Source organism: Nannospalax galili, unplaced genomic scaffold (assembly GCF_000622305.1).
Source record: "Nannospalax galili isolate Female #2095 unplaced genomic scaffold, S.galili_v1.0 scaffold40, whole genome shotgun sequence".
NCBI lineage: Eukaryota > Metazoa > Chordata > Mammalia > Rodentia > Spalacidae > Nannospalax > Nannospalax galili.
This window is the reverse complement of record NW_008347810.1, coordinates 2531441-2547371: the sequence shown is the minus strand read 5'-3', so window position 1 is coordinate 2547371 and position 15931 is coordinate 2531441. Positions and strand designations below refer to the sequence as shown.

General features: G+C 41.6%; 1 protein-coding gene across 4 annotated transcripts in view; it reads right to left on the bottom strand.

Moving 5' to 3' along the window:
• Positions 1 to 644: 644 nt before the first annotated feature.
• Atp6v1h (ATPase H+ transporting V1 subunit H) overlaps positions 645 to 15931 on the bottom strand; it is a 113283-nt gene continuing 97996 nt past the window's right edge. For 2 of the 4 annotated variants that reach the window (XM_008844423.3, XM_029568953.1), the window contains one exon: positions 645 to 999. In XM_008844423.3, the coding sequence (XP_008842645.1) occupies positions 939 to 999 (61 nt within the window). In that variant the 3' untranslated portion in view covers positions 645 to 938. The remainder of the gene's footprint in view (positions 1000 to 15931) is intronic. The other 2 variants (XM_008844421.2, XM_008844422.2) reach the window with 1 other exon arrangement.

Below are 15931 nucleotides of genomic sequence, written 5' to 3'. Positions count from 1 at the left end.
ATGTCAAGGCCATCATGACACTGCAGCATATGGCCAGCATATGGCCTTACTCACCTGTGTGATAATGCCACTTAAAGAAGTGTACAGTGCTGTGTATATGGCAATATAAAATGTAACAGAGATAATTACGTACAGGTCATAATGATAGCAATAACAGACACCCATGGTATAATTCAGTTACTCTATGTTATCACTATTTTAGAGTGCACTCCCACTTCTCAACAGAAGCTTTTTGTGGAATTTCCTCTTATGCTATGCTAACAGCAGCCTCATCCGTTTTTGTTGACTGGGTCTCTAGTGCATCAAGAGGCCAAGTCAAGGGACTAATCTCTTTACCAAGACATTCCCTAGATGCAGATGTAAATGTGTCTATGATGACCACACAATGACAAAATAGTCCAAGGATGCAGTTCCCAGAACATATCCCTGTTATTAAGTGATATAATACTGCATTGCTCACTTTAAGTAATAGCAAAGGGGACTGGGGGGAGGCAGGGAAGGAGGAGACGGGTACTGATGGGTGACCATTTCAGAGGACTTGTTTTTCATATACTACTTTGGAATAATTCAATTTTGGTTTGAAATGGAACATGTGACTTATGTTAAATATCCAAGAAAGGAGCAAACAAAAACAAAAAGACATGTTTGAAGTGAGAATCCTTTAATAATTATATTCATTTGCAGAGACCAATAAATACAGAAATTATAAGCAGCACTGTAACAGTAATATTTTCCTTAGATACACAACACCTACTTTTTATACAGATTAACAAGCAAACACTCCCCGACACACATACCCCCAGAAATTAGCATTGGGAAAAGCTACATGACAGAAAAAAACTATCATTAAAGTAAAATGTATTCATTTTTGGCCCTAAGGACTAAGGTTCTCACTCCAGTGGTCCATCAGAGGAACAGAAAGGGCTGAAGAGGTCAGCTCAGCTGCGGGCAACAGCCGTCTGAGGCTGCTCGGATTGGAGCTGTTTACCAAGATATTCCCTAGAAAAGAACATGATATCACAGCAGATTATAGATTCAATACAAAGACCACTTTCAAGATTCAAAACTTTAATAAAACAGTCCTAGGTACCTAAAGTTTTCCAACTTTCAGAAGCTCCTACACTACAGGAGTTGCTACCCATTTCCATCCACAGTAACTCAGGACCCCACAAACCCGTAGTTCTATATACAAGTGACTGTCGCAGCACTGAAGCTGGGGACAGTCTGTTTCACTGTTGGCGTGAAGGACTCACTATCGTTGCTACTTCTGCAATCTCAATTGAAAAGGCAACTTAATTATGATTCCAAGTGGCCTCGTATGTGAAAGTTAAATTCCCTGATGTTAGAAAACACTCTTATCTATAGCATGGAGTAAACACAAGGGCACTGTAAATGAACCACTGACGGTAACACCAAGAATCAGAAAGTTAACAGGAGCTTCTATTATGAGCACTTGCTCCACACCAGCACTGCCTCAAGCTTGCTCAAGGACCACAGTATCACACTAACCATCAAAGAGCTGAGGAGCGCTTTTCTCATTCTACAGAGGTGGCAATTGGCTTGGAAGAGGATCTGCTGACTTTTTACACCACAATATCCTTCAGGAAATAAGCTGAGAGCTGGTCATGAAGGTACAAGCCTGCCATCTCATCACTTAGGAATCAGAGGCAGGAAGTTTGTGAGTCCAAGGTCAGCTTGAGCTACATAGCAAGTTCTGGGTTACACAGTGAGAAAATATGCCAACTACAGTATGTGTCTCTTTAGCTTGAAATCACATATGGGAATCACTGTTAATTCCAGGACAGAGGATTTTTTACTCTATCTTCCCATGAAATAATTACACAAAATTTCTTTTTACAACCAACTAATAAGGACATAGGAAACAGTCTATCTTTAAAAGATTCTAAATATTTCCTCCAATAAAAAGGGAAAATCATGAGATTTGGCATCTAGAGCTGGGTTTGCACTCCAGCTCCCTCTGACCACAATCTTGCCGGGCCTATAAGTCACAAGAGTCTAGAAGGGCTAATGCAGGTGCTGTGTGTAAAGGGCATGGCCTACAGGGGAGCAGCAGGCACAGGGTCAGTGCCTTGTCCTCCCTTCTCCACAACTGGTCACTCCGTCTCTCCTGATGTACCACCAGGGATAATCTTTGGGTGCCACATAAAAATGGTGTACTGTCTTTTTTATCCTCAGAGGACTGTTCTTACAACTGTCTCTGTAGGACACTGGACAGTTATAAAGCATGTTAAACACTGTTAAAATCACTATTAATATTAAAGATAAGCTCTTGTAGCATTCCTACTGATGTTTTATTTTTCATGTAAATAGATTAAAATGTTGGAGGACAGGGTGATTTGGCTCCCTAGGTGACAGTCATTCGGCCTCCCTCTGGTGCACTGGCTGCCATAGTGAAGAGCTATCAGCTAAACAGACGTCTAGACTGCTCTCATGTCAGCACCAGATCCCAAAGAAACTACACAGCAACCTTGATGCTTGATGCCAAAGCACCGAAGTCTAGCTCCTTCAAGAAGGTACAGTCCCAGCCATGACCGTCAAACAGTTTATGCTGAAATCTTTGCAATCACAAGTCTGGATGTTATCCAGATGACCCTGCAATCATGTCCACCAAGGTCGGGGGGCAGTCCTGCCCCTGATGGCTCAGCAGAAACTGTTATGACTGGTACACACAAGGGACAATGTCATAACTAGTGTGAACACTCATTCATCTGCATGAAGGTCTGCTGGGACTGGTACAACGCACCCTTTTCTGGCTCTATCAGGAGGCCATTGGCTCACTTTGGGAGCCCACTGAGAGGCACCTCCTGAGCCTCTCTGGTGCTCACTGGGCCCAATAAGCAACGTTTGCCTACTTTTGATCTCATCATTAATGGTGTGAACTCAGCTACTGCTATGATATGAGGAAGGCCACAGCAGCAGCAGACAACCATGGCAGAGGTGACAAGAGGCAGCTGCAACATTCTAGAGAGTGGCCAGTAATGGACCAGCTGGAGTAGAAACTAAGAAAAGCATAAGAGATGGCAAACAACGGTTGAGATTTTAGGCTGCAAAGAATCAGAGAAGCATGAGGCCCTGGTTGTTGGGAGAGTTCTGGAGAGCTGCCAGGCCTTAAAAGGTCAAGATCTCAGCTATCCCAGGGCCAGGAGTTCAACACTAATCACCATGAAGGACTGGGAAACGCCAACATCCTAGGTTTACACCACAATTTAACATCACCACAGGGCCATTGAGAGCTGCAACACTGGGGTGCCATGTGCTACTGCTTCCGGCTGTTGCTGTGGCCACTCCTGCTGCCAGGAGGCAAGGGTAAAAAAACTCCTCACCCACCTCCAGTTCCTAATGTGTGAGAGTAAAAGGACCAAGCAAGCTGACTGGTAACAGAAAGCAGGCCACTAACGCAGGCGAAGGCAAGCCGTTCTGCACATTCACACTAACGCGGGCGAAGGCAAGCCGTTCTGCATGTTCACACTAATGCAGGCGAAGGCAAGCCATTCTGCATGTTCACACACAGCTTTCTCCTCCTCTTCTTTGGTGTCCTTCTGCCATCAGGGTCAAAGGCGCATACAGTGAAGGAGACAGCGGCTCCTACAATCTCATGTTTTCATACACACAAAGTGGCCCAGGGTCATCTACTTCATGACCTGTGAGACTAACACTTAGAAAGATCAGTGTTTCCAGGGCTGGAGAGATGGCTCAGCAGTTAAGAGCACTGACCAGGGTTCGATTCCCAGCACCCATATGACGACTATGAACCATCCTTAACTCCAGTTCTGGAGGAATCCAACACTTTCTTCTGACTTCTGTGGGCACTGCACAACATGGGTGCACTTACACACATGCAGGCAATACACTCATACACATAAAATAAAAATAATAAATAAAATACTTAAAAAAAAAAAAGGAACATCAATGTTTCCTTCCCTGTCTGTTGAGAGTTTATGCAGCTTAGGATTTGGGGAAGCATGCGGGCATGTATAGCTATAAAGGGTACAATGAAGAACTTGTACTCCAAGTGGCTCAGGTATATCTGTAGGCCTAACCTGAGATGTTGTAGGTCACAAAATACCAAATGTCTCAATCCACAGGAAGAACTGAATCCTGGGACTGTGCTTGTTGACAAGCCCAGGGAAAGTACTGAATTCCCTGTTTGTTATGGCATGTGGCTTATTAAAGTAACAGCAAGCCAAATTATGCTCAAATGAAAAAATATACTGCAGAAAGGATCTAACCCATGCAACACTTTGAGGAAACAGACTTCTTTCTTTAAATTTTGGCTTACAAAATTTCACAGATAGTCTGCTCCGCTAAACACAAATGAGAACATATAATCTGTGACCCAAGCCTTCTGAATCTTCTGTGGCCCCAGCCATACAGAGTACCACACCAAGTACCTCGGTCTGAGAACTCAGAAGGCTACTATCATGCCTACCCTTTACCTTAAGCCATCAGGGAGACTGTGCAGGCACACCTTCATGTTATCCTTCATTTCTGCAGCATCGTGAGATGAGCACTATCTTCTCTAAGGATAGAGACCAGAGCCTCTGAAAACATTACTAACCAAGCAGGGTTAGTTCACTGGCTAGCTAGGGCTCTCATTCCATGTCCCTCTACTGGGAAAATGCCCAGCCTCTGAGAGATGCTACTGGGAAGGAGACAAAAGCAGATACTGTTTTACTTTTATAAATTAGAAAATAGTGTGAATAATTTTTTCAGGTTAAAGTTGCATTACTGTAAGACAAAGGAAATGTTTGTACGGATTTTACTTTGGGGGATTACAATTTATCTATGATGAAAGAACCCAAAGGGGATGTTTTAAATGAATTGAAGAATGGGAAAATAACTCATTAGAAAAGCACTTGCCTAGCATGTGCAGTCCTGGGTTTAGCCTCAGCAGCGCAAAGAAGGCGGGGAGACGAAGCTAATTGTTCTCCCTACACATAAAGATCTAACAACAATAAAAATTTCAATTTGTAATTCACCCAAGAGGGCCAGCTTGTATTGGCAATCTACAGGAATTTAACAGTAAATCTCAGCTTCTACCACATGAAAAGTATAATATTCTTTTTTTCTAACTTTCCCATAATTGAAATCTTTTGGATCCCAATTATTAGATAGAAGATGGACATTGGTGGAGCTGGAAGAAAGGAGTCCTAGAGACAGCCTGCTTCCTGTTTGCACAGCCTGACAAGCTCCTGTAAAACCCTGGTTCCATACAAAATGTCCTTATATGAGATTAATCCTAGGACCCTAAGCAGTCTTAAAAAGGAGTTGTATATGGGGCAGCAAAGAAAATTGCAGCTGTACCTTGACAGTCAGAAAGCTCCTTTGTAGCTAAGTATCTGGAGGCTGCGGGAAGGTTGTTCTATGATATGAAAACTGAAGATGCCAGGGCACTTTTCCCGTACACCTGCACTAGCCAAGAGTCTGCATTCTCAGAAGGCCTCAGCTTCACTGTAACATCATTACACTGTGGTTCTGACCCACCGTGTGGGCTTTTCCATAGGGTCACAGGAAGAAGTACACTGAAGGAAGACCTAGTCTACCCTGATCTGGAAGAGAAAAAGGCCACTTTACCTCATGAATATGCCAAGCTTCACTTTTCACAGACAGCCATAAAGGTTTAAAATCTACAACCTGGAACCCACTGTGCTGCTGTCCCCTCTGAGACAGTTCCTTCCAATCTCTCTTTGGAAGTGCTTGCTTTACTAAATAAACTTTTGCTTTCCTTAGGAAAGACAACAGCCCCATAAAATCAACATCTCTAAAACTGCTAAAAGGAGTCTTTAAAAAAAAAATTAAAGTATACAGCAGCATACAAAAGAGGTTACACTGTATCATATGATTTCCTGGGGAGACACTTACACACCTAAGATACCACTGAAGAGACCGAAGAAAGGATTCTGACCAAGTCCAGCATGCTGAATCAATTTAGTGGGGTTACTTAGAGTAGTATGGGCGACTCAACAGTTGCTATACCAGTGGCAAAGCCCCTAAGAAACTTACTAGTGCCTATTCCACTGAAGAGTCCCACCCACAAGATGGATATCTTACCAAAAAGGTACACCAATGGAAATCTCCTGGGAAACTTATTGGCAGCTATACTGGAGTCCTCCTGCCCTAGTCAACTGTCCAATTCTTACATAACCTTGAAGAGGGATGGGCTCTTGAGAAGATCTCATGAAGACTTCTGAGCCATCTCTCCTGAGCCAGCTCTCCTCTCCTCCACAAAAGAATGTTAGGCCTGATCTCAGGAGGGTCTCCAGTGGGTGATCACAGCTACTCTAACTCAAGACAACAATCTTCACGCCCAACCCAGAGAAAACAGGTATACAGCACACGGTTCATTCCAAAAGACTTTACATCCAACCAAGAAATAATAGAAACTGTTCTCTAGTTTCTACCAGGTTATGATAGGACAGGTGGCATGAGTTGGTGCAATTCTACTCTTAAGGCCCCAAGAGGCCCAGGATCTGGGCCATGTCAACCCTCAGAACAGAAATATCTTCATTATGTTATAATTAAGCATTGTATCTTCACATATACTTAGTTGTTTATTATTTTGCTTATTTATTTGTTTGTTTTTGAGACAGTGTCTCCTTGTAGCCTGTAACCCAAAGTCTCCTCCGAAAAGCTGGAACTGATCCAGGGTGAACATGGGCAATGCAGAGCACACTGGGAAAAAGGGGTGGAGCCACCGCCATATTGGGAACAGGTGAACTCTGAGCAAGAGAAGATGGGGGTGGGAAACAAATGGTGCGTGAATTTCAAATATGGAAAAGGAAAAGCCTGTAAGAATCTGTGTTTTTGTAAATTACCCCCTCCCAAATGTCATATAAACTATGCAAAATCCAAATAGGATGCCTTACATTGTTTTGTCAGCCCTGGGGACCTCAGAGGGCACAGGCATGGGCACAAGTCTCCCAAGAAGGGCAAGGGTAAAATTTACTGAAACAATTCGCATAGTGTGGCTGGATAGATGAACTACAGGAGTCCAGGAAAAACATGGGGATGTGGGCCTTGGAAAGCATCGAGGTTCCAGCAGCATCCCAGCAGTGTCCAGTGAACCAACTGAAAGAGAGCTGGGTTCAGATTCCCAAATCCAGAAGGGCAGAGATGGTTGTCGCGAGGCATCCTGTGAGGTAACACGACCCATCAGGGAAAAGCTGGAGGGAACCAGGGGAGAGGGTGGCCAAACCCCAAGGGGTTCGCGATGTTCACATGGGCTATACAATGGATCATAAAATACATAACTAGAATAACATGGGCCATGCAGATGCAGACAAACTCAAAGGGGAAAATCCCTGGGCCACAGCCATCCTGTAAATGTGGGAAAATAGTTCAATTACATGTATGTTAAAATTCTTTAAAGATCATAGATAGCCTAAAAAAAATTTTACAAGCCTTGGAAGCAACAGGGGAACCCAGAGAGGGGGCGTGGCCATTTTGCATAATAAAAGGTTTGTCTGAAACAAAGGCAGCTGCAGTCCAGGCTTAAAAGGCTAAGGAGTTACTGACAAATTCAGTCTCTGTCTCAGCCTCAGAGCTTAAGAGAGAGGAAAAACAGAAGATTTTAACTCGCATAAGGTTAGGGGACCAGGAGTCAAAGGACCCAAGGAAAAATACAGTAATGAGAAAAGAAATGACCTAGAAATAAAAGTAGCTAAAGCTGCCCCTGAGATTCAACCTTTGATACAAAAAGAGAAAAACGTTAACAGTACTTGTAGCTGGGAGAAAATACTGCACACTGGAGCTGTTGAAACTATGAAAGACTTACAAACAAAATCAAAGAGCCCCTTACCACATGGCTTGTGAAGAGGATATGGGACATAGGGGCAAATAATGTCAGTCTAAGTACTTCAGAAGTTTCACAGCTGAGCTATATGAACACCCATCCGACCTTGAGACATTGGCTGTCTAATCTAGGCTAATAAAGGAGGGAACAGTCCTTAATGGAATGACTTATGTAAGGCATTAAAGATACATGGCCATCACCAATGGAGACTCCCATGATTAACAGGGGCTGGAGGACTATAAAGGAGGGACAGGCATTACTGAGTGAACTAGGTATGAGAAAAGCAATATACGATGCCCAGTTCACTGGGCCAGATAGGGCTGTGTTCACCAGAGATATAAAGGAAAGCTTAATTCAACTGGGACCTTGAGAATGGTATAGAGCTTTAATGGTTTTGCTAAATTCTTTAACGGAATAGGAGCTTTGTAAAGTGAAGGAGGCTTTGGCAGATCTAAGTGACTCAAACCAGCATGTAAAATAGCTCTGCAGAATAATAGAGAAACCTATCAGAGAGATAAAAAAAAAAGACCAGACAGAAGAAATGGTCTGTTTGGGTTACTCGAAGACATGAATCTCCCAAGAAGGGTGAGCAAAAAATTTACTGAAATACCCCAGCTGGCCTGCAACTAGCTATTTAGACCAGGCTGACCTCGACCTCACCAAGATTCACCTGCCTCTGCTTCCCAATTGCTGGGATTAAAGGTGTGCACCACCATGCCTGGCACTATTTAGTTGTTTTTTAATTTGGTTTTTTTTTTTGAGGCAGGGTCTCCCTGTAGCCCCAGCTGGCCTGGAACTCACTGTGCAGACCAGGCTGGCTTTGAACTCACAGAGATCCACCTGCCCCTGCTTCTCAAGTGCTGGGATTAAAGGTGTGTGCCACCATGCCTGGCAATATTTAGTTGCTTAAAGAAGTGTTTTTATTGTTTTCTCTAGCTTCACTATGACAGTTCTGAACACACTAATTTTACCTATATAATTTGAAACACATGTGACCACAACTGTACAATTTAATACCAGGAAAAAAACGTGAAATTTCTATGAACATATAATCAATGGAAACTACAATGTCTCCCTTGTGCTCCTTTTATCTTGTTTACCATGAAGCTCTCTAGAAAACCTACCCTAACTATCATTTTTGTATTATTTTAGTCATTCAATGTGTAAATTTTTCAAAACTAAAATACCAGTGTATCAGGAATTTCATATTACCACTTTCTATAAGTTTATCATAATTACTGAAAATATAACTGAGTCATAATTATAAGATTCTTCCCTTAACATTCACCTATCCTGTTTTGGGAAACTAGTTATAAATATGAACATTAATAAAATGTTCTTCTCTGAAAGTATAAAAACAATTTATCTTGAACTTTATAGCTATTTACAATACAGAGATATAGATAGATGCTAGATACATATATACATATATACATACAGGGTCTCCCTGTTGCCCCAGCTGGCCTGGAACTTGCTATGTATGCCAGGCTGGCCTCAATCTCAGAGATCCATCTGCCTCTGCCACTCGAGTGCTGGGCTAAAAGTGTGTATCACTACACCTGGCTTAAATGCAGGTTTTTTGGTAAAGACAAAAAAAAATATTAGTCTTACTGATTGCTAGTTCACTATTATTTAATCATGAATTAAGTGAGTTCTCCAACTTTTATGATGATTCCATTTTTTTTTTTTTAAAGACAAGGTTTCATTATGTAGCCCTGGTTGGCCTTGAATTTGCTATGCTGAATAGGGTAGCCCCAGATTCCAGAGATCCACTTGACCATGCCTCCTAATGATGGTATTAAACTCATGTGCCATGTCCTGGCTATAATGGTGTTATTTTTCATTTTTTAAATTATGTTTATTAATATTTACAAAAAAACACTATAGTATACAGAAATATTCAAACAATGATAAACATAGTTTAAAAATCAGATTTCCCCATAAGTTAACAGCCCCTCATGGAATCACATGTGGACAATGCCCATTTAAGGACTTTACATTGAAAATGTGTTATATAAGGCCGGATGTGGTAGTGCAAGCCTTTATTCCCAGCACTAGGGAGAAAGAGGCGGGCAGATTTCTGTGAGACCAAGGTCAGCCTAGTCTACATAGTGAGTTCCAGGTCAGCTGAAGTTACAGGGAATCCCTGTCTCAAAAAGATAAAAAAAAAAAGTGATATTTTGAGAGAGCATTTCAAAAGATCTGTAAGTATACATGTATGTGAACTGATTTGTGTGCCTTTTTAAAATTACCCTTTCTTTTTCTCCTTTCCAAGGGTTATAGTAAACCCCCACATGCATCTGTTTACATATACACATGTATACATTAGAGGCTATGATTCACATGTGAGGGAGAACACAATGTTTTTCTTTATAAGTTTGGGTGACCTCACTTAATGTTGCATTCTAACATTCTAAACTATCCATTTTCCTGCATATTTTGTGCTTTCTCTTTTCTTTAGAAATGGTTCTAACTACTAAACACAGCAATTTTTTAGGAATATTTAAGTTCTAAAAGTACTACACAGTCAAACCATTTCCACAGTATTTTAAAGTCTCAGCTAAAGAAAAGTGGTATTTAACATCATGATACCTACTCCATACTAAGCACTGCCTTGACTACCATGAATTTTATTTTCTTCTTTCTTGTTTTGCTGGAGACAGAGTCCCACTGTATGGCCCAGGCAGACCTCCTGATCCTCCTAGCTGACACTAAATGTTCTCCTTCATACACTGTTTGTCATACATTTTCTTTGTCTTCACAATAACACCCATAAAAGAAACAGGCAAGTTTCCATTTCACAGATGAGTAACTAATAGACACAGTGATAAATGCACTAGGTTATCCTGACCAGTTGGTGATGGAGAAGCTCATCTGCACTCAAACCTGTCTCAACTTAAATCCCACAGTACTGCTTCCCAGCACATCACTCTGATGTCCATGGTTGAGGCACAGCTGTGAGCGCAAAGGGCTTGAGATGCTCACAAAGCAATCCTCAATTTATTTCCTCAAATATATTTTCATAATCACCAGCTACTTCATTTTCTAATAGCATCTAAATTCAAAGGTTAAAACTTTGCAGAATCTCTAAAAAGGTGAGCCAGCTTATTTTAAAATCAGTGATTCTGAAAGTAGCTTAATTATACTAGTTATAGTCTCTAGAGGTCCTAACAGGCAAAACTGTTCATTTTAGAAGCCAGAAGAGAAGATTTTTAAATTCTCTCACCACAAATAAAGGATAAATGTTTAAGGTAATAACTTAAATATTTTTAAAAGTCTATAACATTAAATATTTTTATGTCTAGAACATCCTTCTAGACATAAGGGAAATGCAAACTAAAACTATTCTTGAGCTATCCCATCTCACCCCAACAGAATGGCTATAATCAAGAAAAAAAAAAAAAAAAGGCAACAAATGCTTGTGAGAGGTGCAGGGAAGAAAAACCTCTACTGGTGGCTAAGAGCCTAAAACTGGTACAATCATTTTAGAAATAAGTTTGGAAGTTTTTTTAAAAATTTAAAATATATGGGCTGGAGAGATGGCTCAGCACTTAAGAGCAGTGGCTGCTCTTGCAGAAGACCCAGGTTCGATTCCCAGCACCCACATGGCAGCTACGAACAATCCTTAACTCCACGTCCAGGGGAATCTGAAGCTCTCTTCTGACCTCCGCAGCACAGTACAACACGGGTGCACTCACATACATGCAGGTAATACACTCACACACATAAAATAAAAATAATAAATATTGCCGGGTGTGGTAGCGCACGCCTGTAGTCCCAGCACTTGGGAGGCAGAGGTCAGAATGACTAAGTTCAAGACTAAGTTCAATGGTTAAGATCAAGAAAAAAACCAACAGCAAACGCTGTGAAGATGTGGTTGGGAAACGGGGACCCTCATTCAGTGCTGGTGGGATTGCAAGCTGGTGCAACCACTATGGAAATCAGTGTGGAGAATTCTTAAAAACCGAAAATAACTACCACATGACCCAGCTATACCATCCTTGGACATATATTCAAAACAGACTATGCCCTATCAGAAACACTAGCACATCCATATTTACTGATGCTCCATTCACAGCAACAAGGAAATGGATTCAGCCTAGATGTCCATCAACAGATGAATGGATAATACAAATGTGTATACCCACAATGGAATTTTATTCAATAGTAAAGAAAAGTGAAATTATGAAATATGCAGATAAATAGTTGCTGGTAATGATACATAGCAAGCTAACCCATACTCAGAAAGATAAACACAGCATGTCCTTCCTCACATGTGTATTCTAGCTTTTAATTTATATAGCTAAGTTTAAAGTGTGAGTACAGGTCATGGGACTAGAAAGGGGACTGTGATGGCTAATCTTGATTGTCAGCTTGACACAAATGGGAGGAAGGAACTTAGTTGAACAATTTCTTCCATTGGACTTGCCTGTAGGCATGTCTGTAAAACATTTTCTTGATTGCTACTTATGTAGGAGGGCCCAGCCCACTATACAGAGTGCCATCCTTATACAGCCCAGGCCCACCTGCCTAAGAAAAGTAGATCTTGGGCTGGAGAGGTGCTCAGTGATTAAGAACACTGACTGCTCTTGCAGAAGACCCAGGTTCCATTCCCAGCACCCACATGGCAGCTAACAACTGTCCATAACTCCAGTTCAGGGGATCCAACAGCCTCTTCTGTCCTCCACTGGCATTGCACAACACAGGTGCACTTACCTACATGCAGGCATAACACTCATACACATAAAATAAAAATAATAAACAAAATATTTAAAAGAAAAGTAGATCTGAATGTGAGCCTGACAGCCAGTGAGCAGTACTCCTCCATGGCGTCTGCTTCAAGCTCTTGCCTTGAGTTCCTGATTCAGCTTCCCTGAATGACCATTAAGGTGAAATCAACCCTTTCTTCCCCAAGTTGGTTTTGGTCTCAGTATTTTATCACAGCAACAGAAAGCAAATTATACAGGGCAGTTTTGAAGAAGAGAGGAGGGTAACAGAACACAAGACACATGAAAACACAGGCAGCTCTACCGGCCATAGGAGAGGGAAGGGGAGCAGACAGGGGAAGGAGGATCAACAAAAACAAACTGTGTATGAAAAGGTCATAATGAAGAACACACAGCCCTTCCCCGCAGCATCAAAGAAGCCAATGTTTTCTGCCTCCACCACACAATGAACAACCAGCCATCTCCTGAAAGTCAATCCAGGGACAGCAAGCATGCTCAGCCATCAGAATACTGCCGCCCCCCCACCAAGGCCTTCTAATTCTGAACTGCCAGTCTCTCTTTCGGTGGGGGTAAGCATCCATCTTGTTTAAGTTATGGTTCTTTTGGGTTTCTGTTGTATCGTAAGCTGAACCTACACTTCAATTTCCTCTCTTGAATTTAAGTATCTATGCTAGATACACACTGGAAAGTGTATGTGGCTAGATCATTCAGCCTGGGGTTAAAATATATTGAACAGCTTACCTGCAAACAAATCCAGACACATGGCAACAGACTTTTTTTTTTTTTTCAAATACTTAAAATCTGAAGCCTTCCTTGGGGGCCTGTTTCACCATGTAGATGGCCCACCTTCTACCTGGCACTTTGCCTAGCAGTATTTGTGGGCCACTCTTCTAATTCCCATTCACAGTGGTGAGCAGAAAAGCTACTGTGACGTCTACCAGGACAGAACCAAACAAAATAAAGTTTACTAGGAATAATACAGAAAATCATGAGTACCCCAGAAAATGGTCAGAAAAGATTAAAATAAATGATCACTATGTAGGTATACTACAGATTCCAACTGGCAGACGCTGTAACTTATGTAGATGAAGGGAAGGGAAACAAGTGCAACTGAAACCGCAGTATCAGTGTGCAGCGACTGGCTTTTATAACCCCCAAAAGGCTTCAACCTCAAAGACAGGGTCTCCCTTTGGCCCCAGCTGTCCTGGAACTCACTATGTAGACCAGGCTGGCCTTGAACTCACACAGATCTGTCTCTCTGCCTCCCGAGTGCTGGGGTTAAAGGCGTGTACCACCACGCCTGGCCTCCATCCTTTTAAACTCCAACAAGCTGAATATTCAATGACATTTATAAAAGCATAACACAAAGCAAATTGCTCTACAATAACTGTCAACGAGGAATTATGCAGAGAACTGGGTATGGTGGCTCATATCTATAATCCCCACATTGAGGAGGTTGGGGCAGGAGGTTTGTATTCATGAAGTCATATATGGTCTGTGCTACACAGTTAGTTCCAGGACAGCCTAAGCCATACAGCAGGACTCTATTTCAAAAAAGAAAGAAATTTTTTACTGAAGGGGAAAAAAAAAAAAAAAAAACAAATAACCTAAGTGATGATTTTAATTTAATGTTTAATATTCTGACTTTCCTAAAATTAGGCCAGAAATAAGAACACTTTGAACAAGAGTATTGTCCTAGTTTGGTTTCCATTTTGATAAAACACTAAAACCAATGTGGGGAGGAGTTATATTTCATCTTACAAGTTACAGTCGAGCGTGGAGAAGCCAAGGCAGTGACTTGGAGCAGGAACTGAGACAGAGAGACCATGGAAGCCAGCAGACACTGCTGTGGGGCTGGCTCAGCTACAGTTCCCACACAGCCCAGGCACAACTGTCTAGGGTAGCACCCCCACAGTGGGCTGAGCCCTCCTACTTCAATTAGCAATTAAGAAAATGCCCCACAGACATGCACACAGGCCAGTCAGAGGGAGGAAACTGCTCAGTTGAGGTCCCTCTTCCCAGGTGTGTCAAGTTGTCAAGTGAGACGGGGACAAGTGTCCCCTGTGTACATAAACCTCTATTGTTTCTTCTGCATTTAATAGTCAACTTTGATTTTATGCTGGTACCGTGCCATATATGCTTCCATTTAACATGATATAAAGGCAAAAATAATTCCTACTAACCATTTCTCCAACTATGGAGTGGGTTTTTTGTTTTGTTTTCCACTTAAAGCTTCAAACTTAGATTTTTCACTTCACGAAAATAACTGGTCCCTACTTATCACTGCATTAAAAAAAATAAAAATTTTATAAGTATATATTTAATATTATACATTGAAGGCACTTGAATTTTACAGTGATAATGTCAACAAGATTAAAGTAAATCATTGCTACAAATTTTGAGCACTTTTACCACACTACTAGGAAAATCTCAAGACACTGGAAGATCAGGGGCACAAACACAAGTAAAATATCCTGCAGTGATCAGCAAAGAACTTCCGACCACTGTAGGCACAAAGGGCCGACCCCAAGAGAACTCAGGCAGCATTCCCTCAGGGACACGAAGTGACACAAAGATCTTTCTTCAAAATGCATTACAGTAAATTATACACGTAATGACATATATTTGTCAAATACTTGGGGGAATGAAGAACTAGTTTTAAGATGCCAAGTTACACAGCACTGCTTGTAGGACTGGCGATGAAGCCTAGTAGTGATGTGCCTGCTGACAGCCGAAGCCTCAGGAACCCATTCCCAGTGCCATAACAAATAAACTAATTTAAATAGAAATCACTACCTCCAAAAAATTTTGGAGTGGATTACGATAGGTTTGGTACCATTTTTAAAAGATATTTTAAACTACTAACATAATGCAAGTTGTATAATTAGTTTCCTTAACTCTATAGTTAAATGGCATAACAAGCAAAGTGATTTAATGAGCAGGAAATCACCCTTGTGATTTAAAAAGGCAAGATGCCCACAAAAGCACTATTAATTTAATATGCAAACTCTGAAGGCTACACTAACAGCTATACTCAACTGATTAAAGTACACATAATTCACATGCTACCTGCCCCTAAAAAGGCCTGGGAAGGTACTGAGTCCCAAAGCACTAATTTCCCTAGAAGTCATTTGCTTGCCCTGGAGGAGACCAGTAACCTTCCCTTTCAGTGGTAGTAGAACCATTACCCTAAACCTAAAGTCACACCAGGAAACAGGGTGGTAGAAAGGTGGTTCTTTCCATCAACAAAGAGCCAGGAGCAGCAGGCAATGATTAAATGAGGCAAAAAGAAGAGAAGGCCAGGCAATCAACCTACTGGGGCTGACCCATTAGTCCCCTTTGGAAAGAAGCTCTGATTGTTGAGCAAGACCAGCACACAGCCAGCTTCCTG